At 37.6% G+C, this 17,157-nt stretch overlaps 1 protein-coding gene across 2 annotated transcripts in view; it reads right to left on the bottom strand.

Moving 5' to 3' along the window:
• Positions 1-17,157, bottom strand: part of rnf19b (ring finger protein 19B) — a 127,268-nt gene that overhangs the window by 26,130 nt on the left and 83,981 nt on the right. For both annotated transcript variants that reach the window (XM_051955609.1, XM_022220652.2), the window contains exon 2: positions 11,921-13,157. In XM_051955609.1, the coding sequence (XP_051811569.1) occupies positions 11,921-12,579 (659 nt within the window). In that variant the 5' untranslated portion in view covers positions 12,580-13,157. The remainder of the gene's footprint in view (positions 1-11,920; positions 13,158-17,157) is intronic.

Here is a 17,157-nt window from a genome sequence, read left to right as displayed (position 1 = left end):
TTCAGCAGCACGCGTTCACGCAGATAACGTTAAATATAGCAGTAAAGCGTGACATGTTGGAGCGATAAGGACGGAAATTAAAAGAAATGGTGAGAGACTGAGAAATGAGAGAGTGTCAATCACTGCAGCAATCACAAAGGAGGCCTGTCACGGAGGAAAAGTGGGAGAAAACACTTCGGAGGAGCGAAAACAAAAGCAGGCAGCGATTTCAGCGGCTGAACAAAGACGCTGCCACTTTTCCTGCTGCGCTTCTTAAGTCCTGTTTGTTGGGAGGAAGAGCAGCGTGGAGGAAGTGATAACGCGACAAACCCCTAATTGTTTTGGCACGACGCCAACCCCCAGCAGCCATTAAGTATCCGCCGTCAAAACGCTCGATTGTCAGGACACAACCAACATCAGAGCGGACAGCAGTTTGCATTTTCCGGAACAAGATGAGACAAGAAGTGACATTCCTGCAGAGTTAAACATCTCTCTGCAGAAAACATCCCAGTTATTCTGTAATTATGGAGCAAATGCTCTGTTAAAAACTACCCACAGTGTTTTCAGCAGCTTCAATAAATGCATCAACAAAAACACAGAAATGCCAGTTTGCCGTTTTTCTTTTCTTCCTGCAGCATCAGCGCTTTGCCGCTTCAAGGTCTCCTGAACAGAAACAGCAGATGAGTAATGAACGGACTCTTCAGTGGAAAACCGATCTGCTGGTCATTTCTCTGTTTTTAAAATTCACTATAACCGTCATGTGAAAACCCCGGTCCAGATGTCAAGGCTGCAGCTGAAACTTTCCTCATTCTGGTCACGCATTGTTCAACGTTTCTGAGCTGCGTCATGAAAATCTAAGACGTGGTATAAATGCTAACGCAGCACAGGCATGTTAAAAAAAAGAACAAATATCTTGTGTTTATTTTTAAGTTGACTTCACCTTTTAACCATCATAAATAGTGAAAATTTGTATATTTTTAAAAAAAATTAAATGTATTTTATTCAAACAATTTACTAATTCACAAATATACAGAATAAAATAAAATTCTTATTTTACTAAAATAAAGCCAGAATAAAAGCAAAAAAAACTATTAATGCTGTCAAAAAATAGGTCTAAATTTTACAAATATTTTGTTCTTTTAAATTGCTTGACCATAAACATTATGCAATTTTACTGAAATAAAATCAGCAAAAATGTCATTATTTTAGAGATATTTGTCGCTATTAAAAAAGTAGAATATAGTAGTGTATAAAGGGCTTTAAAAGGATAAATAACTCTGTACATTTAGCATTATTTAGTTTTGTTAAATTACAGTTAATATATATTTAAAAATACAGAAAAAAATGTAATTTACATGTGAAAACTGTAAATAATGTCCACATCAAAAATCTGATCTTTTCCAAAAATTATGTAAATTTTACAATATTTAAACCACAAAACAACTATGTTTTACTGCATTTAAATTTGATTAAATGTAATTATTTTACAGATATTTGCACTGTCTTTAAACAACACAATATTCTACATTTTTTTGTTTTAAAAAAGATGGTTAAATATGCTGTAAATAGGAGCTTGTTATATTGATTCATGCTTCATTTTTTCTGATGAGGCTGCAGGTAGCGTGAACTCAGTGAACTGTGCTTCAATCAGGTAATTTAGAGATAATGTGGTTGGCTGTTTTTGTCCCTATGATTAATCGATTGGTTAAAGATCTGACATGATTTCAGTGTTTTCTTTGGCCGACTACAGTCACCAGCTAGAAAACAGCTCATCGTCTGGCTGCAGAACAAAACACAGGCAGCCACAGGGGCTTTTATTATGAAAGAGCATCTCAGGGCAACACTGTCTCACTATCAGAGCAACACAGAGACATTTCCAGGGTGTAGAAGAAAAAAAACAACCCAGAAACACAAAGGAACAAAGAGGAAAAACAAAACCGGGCAGAGGGAGGGTGGAAGGGGCATGCAGGATCACGAACCGGGATGGAAACGTACAAACACGAGTCGGGGGAGGAGGAGGAGGTTTATGAGTGCCGACATGCTGCGTGTTGAGAGGAAACGTGCACAGACAGCCCTGACGGTGTTCAGCTCCACCGACAACCACCTGGGAATCCTGCTGAGGCCGTAAATGCGACACTGCAGCACCAACAGATGCTGCAGGAACAGCGGGCAGCGTTCAGCAGCAGCAGCAGCAGCACGACTCACAGAAACACAAAGACACACAATTCAAAACAACAAGCACGCCGTATTGATCTGTTTAATTAAGTTCCAACTCCGGTTACCCCTGGCAACGCTCCCTCTACGCAGCATCGATAGTCGCCATAGCAACTGACATCCGGCGGAGACGGAGGAGGCTCCATTCTGACTGGACGCTCAGGACTGACAGTCAGTCCAGTCGAGGCCTGATTGGCCGAATAAAGACAGAAAGTCAGTGATGAAAATAAACAAAAAACATTTTTAAAAAAACAAAAAAACACTGAAAATCTAGCAGCAGAAAAATATGTAAAAAAAAACATGGTGAAGTACTGTAACTGTCAAAAACTGGAAAACCTGTTGAAAATAACAACAAATCACTGTAAAAATAATGCTAGTTATTCAGATTTAGCTGACAGTAAAATGGTTTAATTTAATGCTCACACACTATAAAAGGACAAACGATTATTTTTTCAGATATGTTTAGATTTTTTTGTGGTTTCACTATAAATTATCGCTAATTAAAAACAGGGAAAATCTGTAAAGTAAAACTGATTTGCTATTTTTCAATCCTCAATCTACATATTTATTCTTTCAAATAATGACAAACATCTGTCAAATATTGATTTTTTGCTGAATTAAAGACAGCAAAAAAAGAGATAAAAAGTACAAAATCATTATTGTTAAAATACAGTTTTTTTAGGCATGAATATAATACAGTTTTACAGCCTGTCATCTTTCATGGTTAACATGTAAATGATCCTTTTTATTATTATTGTTGTTGTTGTTGTTGTTATTATTATACTACAAATATAACAAAACAGAGACAATCTGCAAAACAACAGTAAATTCTTCAAAAAAAATTACAGTTAAAAAACACTATTTTTTTTACAGTGTGCTCAGCATCAAACAGCAGATTTGAGAAGAGAGAAAAATGAACAAAATCTAAATCGGGCAGACTGAAATATGAATGAAAAAAAGGAATTAGGTTTATAAGGAAAAATATGTCGTTGGGTCGGCTACTACGATAAAAGCTCATAAATAAATCCCTAAAATACTCAACAGATGAATCCATAATAAGAACAGTCATTAACTGCTGCAGTGTTTGTCTGTTTAACACATTAGTTAACATTAAAGACGCTTTGTTCACCAGCAGGACGCTGAAAAACGTTAACTTCAGACATCTCTGTTTTCTGGTAAAATGTTGGGTAATTTATCCAGTTCTGTTTTCACAAATATTCATCCTCTATGGTCTTCTGTTTATCTCTTAGAGCAGATAAGACTGAAAAAACAGATCACGTTTACGTAACTTTCCCACAACACCATGTCTGTTCTCAGCTACAAACTCTCAGCAGAATAAATTCACACCTTTTTATTTGACCGTTTCTGAGAACGAATCCTCTCCAGAAAGCACCAGCAGCTCCCAGCTGTGTGTTAATGTGTGTGTTAGTGCGTTACTGCGTGTGTCTGTGTGTGTTACTGTGTGTGTGTGCAGCTCCGGCTGTTTGCGTTGAATAACAATTTGGTGAAGTTGTCTGAAATGAAGCTGAGTCACTGCTGGCGTCAGACGGAGGATCGTCCTGTTAAGTATGTAGGTCAGCGGTCGACCTCCTCACTGATGCTGCTGATGAAAACACACTCTCTGGTTTGGGTTTATTTTCTACCGGGACGTTAAACCGACCCACAGCTCGTCTCTGCTAACTCCACCTTCATGAAACCGTCATCATCAAACTGGTTCTAAAACATCCAAACAGCTGCAGACAGAATCATCCTCGCCTCTTCATCCCACAGTAAACTGATTAAAACGAAAGCCTGCACAGAAACACACAGCATCCAGAGCAGAGAGGCTCGTTAACGGCCTCAACATAATATTTGTAATATCGATTTTTAAAAAAGCCCGTGGAGGTTCAGTTTCATCCCCACTGAGGGTAAAAATGATCCCACCCATGGAGACAGAAAACAAACAGTGAAAAATCTACTCCCACACTTAGAGGCTGAAAATATGATCCTCAGCAGAAGAAACTGAATATTCAGGATCACCAGAGGATGATTCATTCATTTTTGTTTTATTATATTTATTCTAGCACACAAAGACACCGAATGTTGGTTAGATTTGGACAGATTAAATTGGTGTTCGTGGTCCTCAGAGGTTGAATTCTTGCATTTCCTTTGTGGTACTAATACAGAAAACGATATTAAATGAGAAGATTGCTGTTAAGATGATGCAGCCTTCAGAAATCTTCGATATTCTTTCTGTTTTAATGGATGAAATCAATGAAAATCTGATTTGACAGATGTAGTTTTGATGAAGAAAGATATAAAGAAATAAAATAAACATATACAGGTAAAAGCCAGAAAATTAGAATATTTTCATAAACTTGATTTATTTCCGTAATTGCGAACAAAAGGTATAACTTTTACATTATATGTAATCATTGCACGCAGACTGATGCACTTCAAATGTTTATTTATTTAATTTTGATGATCATAGGTGGCAACAAATGAAAATCCGACATTCCGTGGGTCAGAAAATTAGAATATTACCTGAGGCCAATACAAAAACAGGATTTGTAGAAATGTTGGCCAACTGAAAAGTATGAACGTGAAAAATATGAGCATGTACAGTACTCAATACTTGGTTGGAGCTCCTTTTGCCTCAATGACTGCATTAATGCGGCGTGGCATGGAGTCGATCAGTTTCTGGCACTGCTCAGGTGTTATGAGAGCCCAGGTTGCTTTGATAGTGGCCTTCAGCTCTTCTGCATTTTTGGGTCTGGCATTCTGCATCTTCCTCTTAACAATACCCCACAGATTTTCGATGGGGCTAAGGTCGGGCGAGTTGGCTGGCCAATTGAGTACAGAAATATCATGGTCCTTAAACCAGGCACTGGTAGATTTGGCACTGTGTGCAGGCGCCAAGTCCTGTTGGAACATAAAATCCCCACCTCCATAAAGCAGGTCAGCAGCAGGAAGCATGAAGTGCTCTAAAACTTGCTGGTAGACGGCTGCGTTGACCTTGGATCTCAGGAAACAGAGTGGACCGACACCAGCAGATGACATGGCACCCCAAACCATCACTGATGGTGGAAACTTCACACTACTTCAGGCAACGTGGATCCTGTGCCTCTCCTGTCCTCCTCCAGACTCTGGGACCTCGATTTCCAAAGGCAATGCAAAATTTGCTTTCATCAGAAAACATAACTTTGGACCACTCAGCTGCAGTCCAGCTCTTTTTTTCCTTAGCCCAGGTGAGACGCTTTGCGCGCTGTTTCTTGTTCAAAAGAGGCTTGACACGAGGTATGCGGCAGTTGAAACCCATGTCTTTCATGCGTCTCTTGGTGGTGGATTTTGAAGCACTGACTCCTGCAGCAGTCCAGTCCTTGTGAATCTCCCCCACATTTTTGAATGGGTTTTTTTTCACAATCTTCACCAGGGCGCGGTGATCCCTGTCGCTTGTACACTTTTTCCTACCACAGTTTTTCCTACCCTTTGCCTCTCCATTAATGTGTTTGGACACAGAGCTTTGAGAACAGCCAACCTTTTCAGCAATAACCTTTTGAGTCTTGCCCTCCTTGTGCAATGTGTCAATGGTTGCCTTTTGGACAGCTGTCAAATCTGAAGTCTTCCCCATGTTTGTGTAAGCTTCAGAACTGGACTGAGAGACCATTTAAAGCCCTTTGCAGGTGTTTTGAGTTAATCAGCTGGTTAGTGGGTGGCACCAGGTGTCTTCAAACTTGACCCATTTCACAATATTCTAATTTTCTGACCCACGGAATGTCGGATTTTCATTTGTTGCCACCTATGATCATCAAAATTAAATAAATAAACATTTGAAGTGCATCAGTCTGCGTGCAATGATTACATATAATGTAAAAGTTATACCTTTTGTTCGCAATTACGGAAATAAATCAAGTTTATGAAAATATTCTAATTTTCTGGCTTTTACCTGTATATGGTAATTATTATTCTCTTTTTATTTGATAAAATGTATAACAAATAAAATATGGAAACAACAATATTTTTATATAATAAATAATATACAATTATATTATAACAACAATATAAATAAATAAAAATAGATTTTCACACTAGTAGAGGCCAGTTAGAGATTAACTGAAGTAGGTCAATAATCTCAGTTTAGTGATTTTTTCTGTGATTTTATTAAATATTATCTGTACTTAAATAAAAAAGGTGAAATCTGTGAAATAACAGTAAATAATTTCCATTTTCAGTCCTTATGATACAAATGTTCTCTTTCAAATAACAGCAAATTTCTGTAAATTAATACTGTTGCTGATTTGGATTTTGTGAAAATTTGTCTAATTTTACAGTCCAAAGTTATAGAAAATCAAATGACCATTTATAAAAAATACAGTTTTAAGCTTTATTTAAAGTTAATTTATGTAATTTTTTAAATCTAACATTTCTTTGTCCTTAATATATAAAAGTATTCCTTTAAATAGTGACAAATATCTGTAAAATAGCAGTATTTCTTGCTGAGTTAAATTTAAAAAAATATGATTATATTCAGTTAAAGAAGTAAAAAAAAAGATCTTTTTTTCCTTATTAATATTTACAGTTTGTGTTTTTTGTGATAAATGTATAAATTCATACTTTTCTGTTATTCTCATAAATATTTTTGGTAATTTAACAAAAATGGAAAAAAAAAACTGTAAAATATTTTCTCTGTGATTTTATTTACCAAAACTGTTAAAATCTGTAAAATATTTAAAAAACATTTTTGTATTCTTTGTTGACTTAATTTTACTGAAAAAATATCAAATATTATGGTCAAATGTTGTAGAAATACTAATTACCATTTATAAAAACACTAATATTTTATGTGAACATGAGTTACTGTTTTAGTGTGTTTATTTTGTGGGATAAATTGCTTTATTAGTTTATCTGTAATTTAACAAAATAGAAAAATCGGTAAAATAATGTTACAAATTTAAATTTAGCATTTTTTAGTCCTTAATAATGCGTTGATGACTGAATAAGTTAATAATTTTATTTATTTTATTTCTCTGCTGATTTAAATATAGAGAAAAAGGACTAATTTTAAGGTCAAATGTTGTATAAAATTTAATTTATATTTATAAAAATACAGATATTTAATGTGGGCATTAGTTACAGTTTTAGTGAGCATCTTTTATGATAAATGCATAAATTAATGCTTTTTTCTGTTACTTAATAAAAATCTGTAAAATAGTATTTAAACATATATTTGACAATTTTCAGTCCTTAATAATACATAAATCAATGTTTAAGTGAATACTTTTTCCGTAATTTAATCAGAAATTTTTTACTGATTTAAATATAGAGAAAAATTGTCAAGTTTTATGGTCAAATGTTGCAGAAAAATGAATTAACGTTTACAAAAATACAGACAGTTAATGTAGATGTTAGTTATGGTTTTATGGGTTCATTTTGATTAATACTTTACTGTACTGTAATTTTGTCAAGTTGTCTGTGATTATACTAAACAAAATTGTGAAAACCTGTTAAAAAAAATGTAAATTGTTCTTTAAAATTATTTATAAGTGTCCTAGAGCTGCATTTAGGAAGAAAAGCTGTAAATTTCACAGCTTTCTGATTTCATAAAAGTACTTAAATGTTCTACCTGAGACTAAAAGCTACACTTTTACTTTTACAAACCTCAGAAGAAGCTGTGACAGAAACAGAAATGAACACATGGTCAGGTTTGTGCTACTTCCACACAGATGCTCTTTTTCTTTCCCCTGTGACAGTACCGGTATTACTGTAAAGAAACCACAGCAGCAGAATATCACTGCCGGTCCGACCCACACACACAAACACAAACACAATGAATCACTCGCGCTTTCTATGATGAAACAAACGCCTCGCATTCGTTCCAGAAACCCGACGAGAGCAGCTCAGCCTCCAGAAACCCACCCGAGGCTCCGACCACAGAGACTCTAACCCAGATTCAGCTGCTCTCTACGCTTTCACATTCAACTTCCTCACTCTTTCTGGCATGTCGGGTCACTCTGGTTCCTGTTCTGTGACCTCGACAGAAAACCCCCGGTATTTACGTGGAAACTGAGTCAATGCTGCTCATCTGAAACCCAGACAATTACAGCAGGAAGTAAGGAAATAGCCTGAAGTGCTACGTTTTACAGACAAAAACTGAGACACAATAGAAAACTGGCAAATCCAATAGAAAGCCGACCTTTTACTAGCAATGCTAACAGAAGCTAATGTATGCAAAAAGAAGCTAATGTGTGTTAACAGAAGCCAACATGTGCTAACAGAAGCTAATGTGTGTTAGCAGAAGCCAACATGTGCCAACAGAAGCTAATGTGTGCTAACAGAAGCTAATGTGTGCCAACAGAAGCCAAAATGTCCAAACAGAAGCTAATGTGTGCCAACAAAAACTCTGTGTACTAACAGAAGCTAATGTGTGTTAAAAGAAGCTAATGTGTACTAAGAGAAGCCAACATGTGCTAACAGAAGCTAATGTGTGCCAACAGAAGCCAACATGTGCTAACAGAAGCTAATGCATACTAAAAGAAACTCTAATGTGTGCTAACAGAAACTGTAATGTGTGCTAAAAGAAGCTAATGTGTGCTAAAAGAAATTCTAAAGTATGCAAACAGAAGCTAAAGTGTGTTAACAGAAGCTAATGTGTGCCAACAAAAACTCAAATGTGTGCTAACAGAAGCTAATATGTGTTAACATAAACTAATGTCTGTTAACAGAAGCTAATGTGTGTTCATAGAAGCTAAAGTGTGCTAACAGAAACTCTCATGTGTGCAAACAGAAGCTAAAGTGTTAACAGAAGCTAATGTGTGCCAAAAAAAACTGTCTTAACAGAAGCTAATGTGTGCTAACAGAAGCTAATGTATGTCAACAGAAGCTAATGTATGATAGCAGAAGCTATTGTGTGTTAATAGAAGTTAAGGTGTGCTAACAGAAACTCTGATGTGTGCTAACAGAAGCTAATGTGTGCGAATAGAAGCTAAGGTGTGTTTAACAAAAGCTAATGCGTGCTAACAGAAGCTAATGTGTGCCAACAGAAGCCAACATGTGCTAACAGAAGCTAATGTGTGCCAAATAGAAGCTAATGTGTGCTAACAGAAGCTTATGTGTGTTACAAGAAGCTAATGTGTGCAAAAAAAAAACACTAATGTGTGCTAGCGGAAGCTAAAGTGTGCTAATGGACGCTAACTTTGCTTCCAGCCTTGGAGAAGCCGTTCTGATGTGAAACATCTTCTGGCTTCCCTCCATGAATTCACTCAAGCGGCTGTCATACATACTTGAACTGCCTCTGGCTGTGCTGCATTCTTACTTTGTAGTCTTTTAGTTTGTTTATCACAGTGACTTGTTTGCTTTAATTGATTAATTGTGTCACTCGGCGTTCATTTCAGTTCCAGAACAAATATTTAAACAAATATGAGATCCCGTAAATGATCGACAGGTATTTATACTAAATTCCAATCAGATAACGTTGAAGCTGAACTGAAATAGACTCCAACCAGCAATTTACAATAAATAATGACTACTCTTTCGTTATCGTCCTGACTGTTGGTTTTGTGACCTCATTTCCAGTCTTTTTCTCAAGAATGCAATCCAGTTGGTTAACCCTCAGGCAGTTTCTGGGTGTTTTTTACTCACCGTGGGCTCATTTTACACTTCAGTTTAAAGTCCTACACTTCTATGGAAACAGTACAAACATGAATAGAGGGAAATGTCTTCTGTCAGTATGACACAGTTAGGATGCCATAAATCATAAAAATAAGTAAAATTTCTTTGATTATTTGTCATACAAAAACTGCAAAAAAAACTGGAATCAACATGTTCAACATTTTCCCAGAAGCCTACAGGCGTCACCAATACTGGGAAACAGTAGTTGCTCTACGTGTTATAGAGATTTCATTATTTCCTTAGCGTTTCTCTTCTCTGCTTTGTGTAAACACAACCTGCAGTTGAACTAAAAAGTCCCTAAATTTTTGTAACATGACAGTTGGTTGCAGCTGACTCATTCATGGCTCCACGGTTGTGGCAAGGAGAGCAGAATTTTTAATTTTTTACAGAATATAGTCAGTAAAACTGGTTTACATTTGGCAATATTTTTTAAATGAGCCACAAAATATTTTAAGCTTAGATCTGATTAATTTTCCTGATGAAATCAAAAGCCTCACATGAATAGTTCAAAGACTGTCAAAAGGTTGAAAATCTACAGATTTTTTCTGTTCTTACAGTTTCTGGCTCTGACAAAATGGTGTAATTTGGGGATTTTTTTCAAAGACAACATACCTTTTCTACCATACAGAGAGTTAATCCATTAATCATTATAGTCAAAACTCTCAAACACTTGCTAGTTCCAGTTTCCCTGTTCAAAGACTTGGGTTTTTCCCTGTTTTCATATGACGGTAAAATACCTTTGGCTTCCTAGAGAGAAAAAACAGGGAGTTTGAAGTTGTCACTCTGATCGCCGTTTTCTAAATTCGCCTTGCCTCTTTTTCTCAGAGTTTATTTTACTCTGATTAAAATCACGAGAAAAGCATGCAGAGAAACAGCCAAAGTATCCTGAGCAAAGAGGCCCAATAACAGGCTCATCCTAGGATAATATTGGTAATATTGATTTTTAAAAAGCCAGTCGAGGTTCATTTTCATCCCCACTGAGAGTGAAAATGATCCCACTCATGGAGACACAAAACAGTGGAAAACGTACTCATACACTCAGACGCTGAAAATATAATCCTCAGAGAAGCAGAAATCAATCTTTTAGCAGATGAAACTGAATATTCAGGATCACCAGGGGATGATTCAGGCAGATTGTTGGGCTACTAAATTTAATCCAGCAGTACTGAGTCAAAATTTCATATTGAAAAACACAAAATGTTGGTTAGATTTGGAGAGATTAAAGTGGTGTTCATGGTCCTCAGAGGTTGAACCTTTACTACTCAAAGAAACACGAGGTCCCTCATGTTTGAGCAAGTTTCTGGCTAAAATGCAGGAGACAGTGGGGTGAAGACATTCCATTGCATCAATGAAACAGGAATTTGGAAACAAAAACAGGACAGATGAGCTGGTTCTGGATCAGATATCAAACTAGCACCATAGAGACAAAGAGTCAGAAGTGAGATCATCATGGACGGTTTCTAAGGGTCGACTGATTATCGGATCTGATACCCAGAATTTTCCAACTAAAATTACTTTTTGTGAGTGACTTTAAAATAGATTAAAGGGGTTTCAAGCAAAGTCTGACTGGTTAAATTTCATGAGTAACAGCCAATCAACACTTCAGGATAAATGACCTAAAGTATGTCAGTGAAGTTTTTTGTTCTAAACTTTTAAACAAGGATTGAAATTTTTCCTGTAAACTTGTACCGGTTCTGAATATCAGTATCTTTCTCCTTGATTACCAATAATCAGAATCAACCTCAAAAAAACCCATATAGTTTGACTCCTGATTGTTTTTAATTGTCGTCGATTGATTATCGGATCCAATATTCAGGATTTTCTGACTATCGTTAGTTTTTGTGAGCGACTTTAAAATAGATTAATGGGGTCTCGAGCAAAGTCCGATTAGTTAAATGTCATGAGTAACAGCCAATCAACACTTCAGGATACATGACCTAAAGTATGTCAGTGAAGTTTTGTGTTCGACTTTGTGTTGTTCGTTTGTGTATCGGTTCCAAATATCGGTAGCGGTCTACTTGATAACAAAAAAAATCAGTATCTCCCTTAAAAAACCCACTTAGTTTTGATGGTTTCTTACCCGCAGTCGGGCGCCGGACACCATCGGCAGTCCGGGTCGGAGGCGAGGCACCTCCTCAGCAGGAACTCCTCGTACTTCTCCAGCAGGGCGGCGTCGTCCAGGATGTCGGCCACCTGCCTCGGGGCCAGACGCTCGGCGCACTCAGGGCAGCTGAGCTGGACTCGGCTCTCTGTGATCTCGATGCGGAGGTACTGGCGCAGGCAGCAGAGGCAGGAGCGGTGGCTGCAGCCCAGCAGCTCGGGCAGCTGGTCGGCGGGCTGGCGCACCAGGCACAGGGGGCACTCCAGGAGGTTGTTGTCCCCGGAGGAGGCGGCTCCACCCAGGGACGGCTGGCTGGAGGACAGTGGCTTCGATGGGGTGCCGGAGGCGGCGTCCTGGGGCGTGGTGGCGGTTGTGGTGGTGGTAGTGGTGGGCGTGGCGGAGGCCGCGGCAGAACTCAAGGCAGACGGGAGCAGCTGCTGTGGGTGGTGTTGGTGGTGGAGGGATAGAGGAGTGGCCGCTCCTCCTTTGGGGCCCCTGGTGCCCCGAGAGCCCCTCTTGCTGTGGAAGAGGCTGTGGAAGGAGATGCGGCCCTGACGTTTGCCCGCCGGTCGGCACTTAGGGTTGGGGACGCCACTCACCGAGGAGTGAGGCGACTCTGAGTCCTTTTCTGATCCCATTTTTTCCCAGAAGAGACACACAGGGCCGATTATTGTCCCCCAATACGAGTTAAAGTATGACTGAGGGACACAAACACACTCTGTCGCACACAAGGGAGGATCTGTCCGCCTGTGGAAGCCAAACTGGAATGCAAATGCTGCTCAGGCGCCTGGCTGAGAAACTTGAGAAACAGTCGCCTCCTTCTCTTCCTCTTATGAGAAACCAAACGTTATCAGGAAAAGACGGCGTGAGATAACAGACAAACACCAACAGAAAATGAAAGAGATGAGCTCAAAAAGAAAAAATCCCAGAGCTTCTCTGAAACTTCAAACGTAGAAGTAGAGAGAATCTCAGCGTCTCAGGGAGAGGTCAAACATTACAGCGACTCTGACTGTTAAACAAAAAAAGATTGTCAGTTTCAATGAGTCATCCTCTTACAAAAACACAGAGAGGGTGAAAAAACAAAAACAGACGGCAGACGAATCCACGGCTTCAGGCTGGATCTTGTAATAATTCCTCAGGTTTGATTCTCTCAGAGCTTCTCCTCGGCTGCCTCCCTCTCCGTGTGGTTCAACGCCGGCCTCTGAACGGTCTTTTTCTGTCAGGAAGAAGAGAGCAGGAAGTTAACACAAAGAGCATGCTCAGTATGACACACACCTCTCCTCCCCCCCTCCTCCCTCTGAGTGTCTCTGCTTCTCTTCCTGGGTTTCGATTTGATCATTAACTCTCTGTGACCCTGAGCTGATCATCTATCGCCGATCAAACACTCACACACTAAGGCAACACAAGCTGTGAGGTCACCACAGTCAGACAACTCGGTAATTTTCACGAGGATTCACATGTTTAAACGCCACTTAAACACGTGACATCATCAACCACGCCGACCAATTGCGTGTCTCCGTGTGACACCAGCGTCCGTCCGTCTGTCTGAACCTGCCTCCTTCACGCTGAGCTCCGCCAGCTCTTCCTCCACTTCACACTGTGCTGCTAGTGCCGTTGCCATGGCGACGCTCACTATGAGCGAGGCAAACAGCGACCCACTCTGTGACTCCACCACTTATGTACATACGCACACACAAAAACACACACACACGCACACAGCTGAGGATGAACTGGTAAATGGATTCACACTGATACACATGTAGAATTACACGTTATGAAACACACGAAGAAAGACGCACGTAAAACCACACACACACACACACGCGCACACACACACGCACACACACACGCACACACACACGCACACACACACACACACACACACACACACACACACACACACACACACACACACACACACACACACACACACACACACACACACACACACACACACACACACACACACACACACACACACCTGTGCATAAACTGGTAAATGGACTCGCACTGACACAATACACACACACACATGCACTCAAAACGTACCTTTATTAAACATGAAAAACACGCATTCATACACACAGAAAGACACTTTTAAACCCAAACAACAACTGAAAATCATCAAACACACACACAGGCATTCAAAACATATCTATATGACACACACAAACATGACAAAGCACACATTTACACACATTAAAATCAGCATAAATTCAGCATATATACAAATATACATATTTCTAAATGTAAAAACACTCATATGTACGCACACATTTAGACAACACAAAAAAATCACACACACACAAATTACTCACACAGCTGAGTATAAACTGGATACACACTGATACACATGTAAATGCACACAACATGTTAGGAAAACACACAAACAGGACAATGCACACATTAAAAGACTCATTTAAAACCTCACACACACAGTCGGACTCACAAATACACATTTATACGCACAAAAAGACACTTTTAAACTGAAAACAACAACTGAAAATGATCAAACACATAAACATTCAAAATATATCTTTATAAAACACACACACAGTCAAACAAACATGACAACACTTACACACATTAAAGTCAGTAATCACACACGCTCCATGTACATTTCTACACACAAAAGCTCCACGTTTTCTGTATATATACAAATACACACATCTCATAACATAAAAACACAAACAGTCATATGTACACACTTACTTAGACAACACAGAAAATCACACACACACAAAATATACACACAGCTCAATGTGAGCTGTTTTCACACTGATACACATGTAAATACACACAACATGTCATGATACACACACATAGAAAGACACATTTAAAACGTCATACACTGACAAACGGATGCACAAATACACATTTATACGCACAAAAAGACATCTGTAAACCCACATAATATCTGAAAATCATCAAACGCACACAAGCATTCAAAATATATCTTTATGAGACACACAGTCAAACAAACATGAACACACACACATTTAGACACAAAAAAGGCACACATACACTCATGTTTAAACACCAAATATAGGAATAAATATACAAACACACACACATTCAGTCCAGTAAAAAAAAAAAAAAAACTGTTTAAAATTGCCCCACACGCTCCTCTTAAACGCATGTACACACACAGCACACAGTAAAATGTCAGTATCATGTACGCACAAACATATACACACTGTTTATGTACACAGAAATATACACAGTTCACAATCCAAAACACACAATAAACATAAACAAAAACCAACATGTACACATTTTCTATATGCATGAGAACACACACATAAAAAGCATCTGTAAATAAATACACAAAAGTGAAAAGTGATCACTATGTGTGCACAAACTCACACTTAGACACGTGAACACACACTTCCACAACACACACAATACATATTATACACACAACACAAACATAAAAAGACACAAACCTGAGAATCAGCAGCTACACACACTTTACACACTCCTGTTGTCCTCATTTACGAGCACCAAAAAATATTGTTTCCTTGTCTGAAAAAAATCCAAAAATTCTGCAAAAAAATCCCCAAATTTCTGAAAATTTGTAAAACCTTCAGGAAGAAAATTTCACTAATTCCTTAAAACTTTCCCTTAAAAGTTTTATTTTAAAAAATTGGCAAGAAATTCTTGTAAATATTTTCAAAAAATTAGTAAAAAGCTTCAATTTAAAAAAAAAATCTAAAGTGATTTTATATATAGATCAGTAAAACTTCTAATATTTTCTTTAAGAACATTGAAAAAAAATTCTATAAAATTCGCTGGATTTTGGTTGACTTTTTGTGAATGTTCTTAAAGAAACTTTTTTTAAACATTTCTTTTTTTCCACCAAAAATTGTTCAAAAATTTCCCAAAAATGTTGAAGAAGTTTCAATGTGAAAATATTATTTCCTAGTCTGAAAAAAATCCAAAAATTCTGCAAAAAAAATTCCCAAAATTTCAGAAAATTTGCAAAACCTTCAGAAGAAAATTCTAATAATTTCTTTAAAGTTTCCCTTAAAAAAAATTATTTTAAAAAGTCCCTAAATTTGGCAAGAAAATTCTTGTAAATATTTAAAAAAAAATAGTAAAAATCTTCCAAAAAAATGTGTAAAATATCTAAAGTCATTGCATATATATTATTAAAACTTCCAATATTTTCTTTAAGAACATTCACAAAAAAATCTAGAAATTTGCTGGATTTTTTTGTGTGAATGTTCTTAAAGAAATATTTCTTTTTACATTTATTTTTTCCACCAAAAATTGTTCAAAAATTTCCCAAAAATGTTGAAAATGTAGACATCAGAAGTTTCACTGTGAAAAAATAGTTTTTTTCCTACATTTTCAAACTTAAAAATGGATAAATTTGAGTTGCAGGACAACACGAGGGTTAAAGTTCTGCTTCTAGAATCACATCAAAGGCGGATCTTGTGGTATTTGATATTTGACTGAATCAAAAAGACTCAGGAAGCAGAAACTCGGTGCAGATGTTTCCTCCACTGAGCCTGACGGACTTAGAGTTCACAAATCTGATTAGTCTGAAGGCCGCTCGCACTCTAGCTGACCCAGTAAATGTCGGCCCATTCAGGAGATTGTGACCTGTTCGTCTCCGTGAGGCTGATTGACAGACGACCTGACCAATTGGAGAGCAGCAGACGGACGCTGCCTCTGAGCTAAGCTGGAAAATGTGAGTTATCAGGTCAGAAGCAGAAGAAAACCAGAGCAGGAAGTCCTTCAACCTTTCTGAGCTGTAGTAAGTCAAAGTAAATGTACATTACACCTTCTCTTGAATGCTTGTGGAGAATAAATAAACCAGAACTAAATGGGTCACACTCTACCTGTTAGCCTTATTAGCTTAAATTAATCATAAATAAACATAACTGCAGCAGAATAAATCATTTAACCTCATTATTTAACAAGGAAACGACAATAGATAACAGATTCAGATCAGACTGATGTCTGAAAATACAAAAAACTACAACTGGAAAAAAACTGGAAAAACATCAACAAAAACAGCAAATATCTGCAAAATAACTACATTTTAGCTAATTTAAATGATTATTTTTTTTAGTTTTTCACTTATTTTTGTCTTAATTAGCTAATTTTAGCACACACAACTACAACTAAAAAAGCTATCTAAATAACTGGCAGCAAGGACAGAAGCAAAAAAATGTAAACAGTGGAAAACTGCAATGTTCAAAATCTGT

Source organism: Acanthochromis polyacanthus, chromosome 11, assembly GCF_021347895.1.
Source record: "Acanthochromis polyacanthus isolate Apoly-LR-REF ecotype Palm Island chromosome 11, KAUST_Apoly_ChrSc, whole genome shotgun sequence".
NCBI lineage: Eukaryota > Metazoa > Chordata > Actinopteri > Pomacentridae > Acanthochromis > Acanthochromis polyacanthus.
Note: the sequence above shows the minus strand (reverse complement) of the source record. Positions and strands in the feature narration are given on the sequence as shown.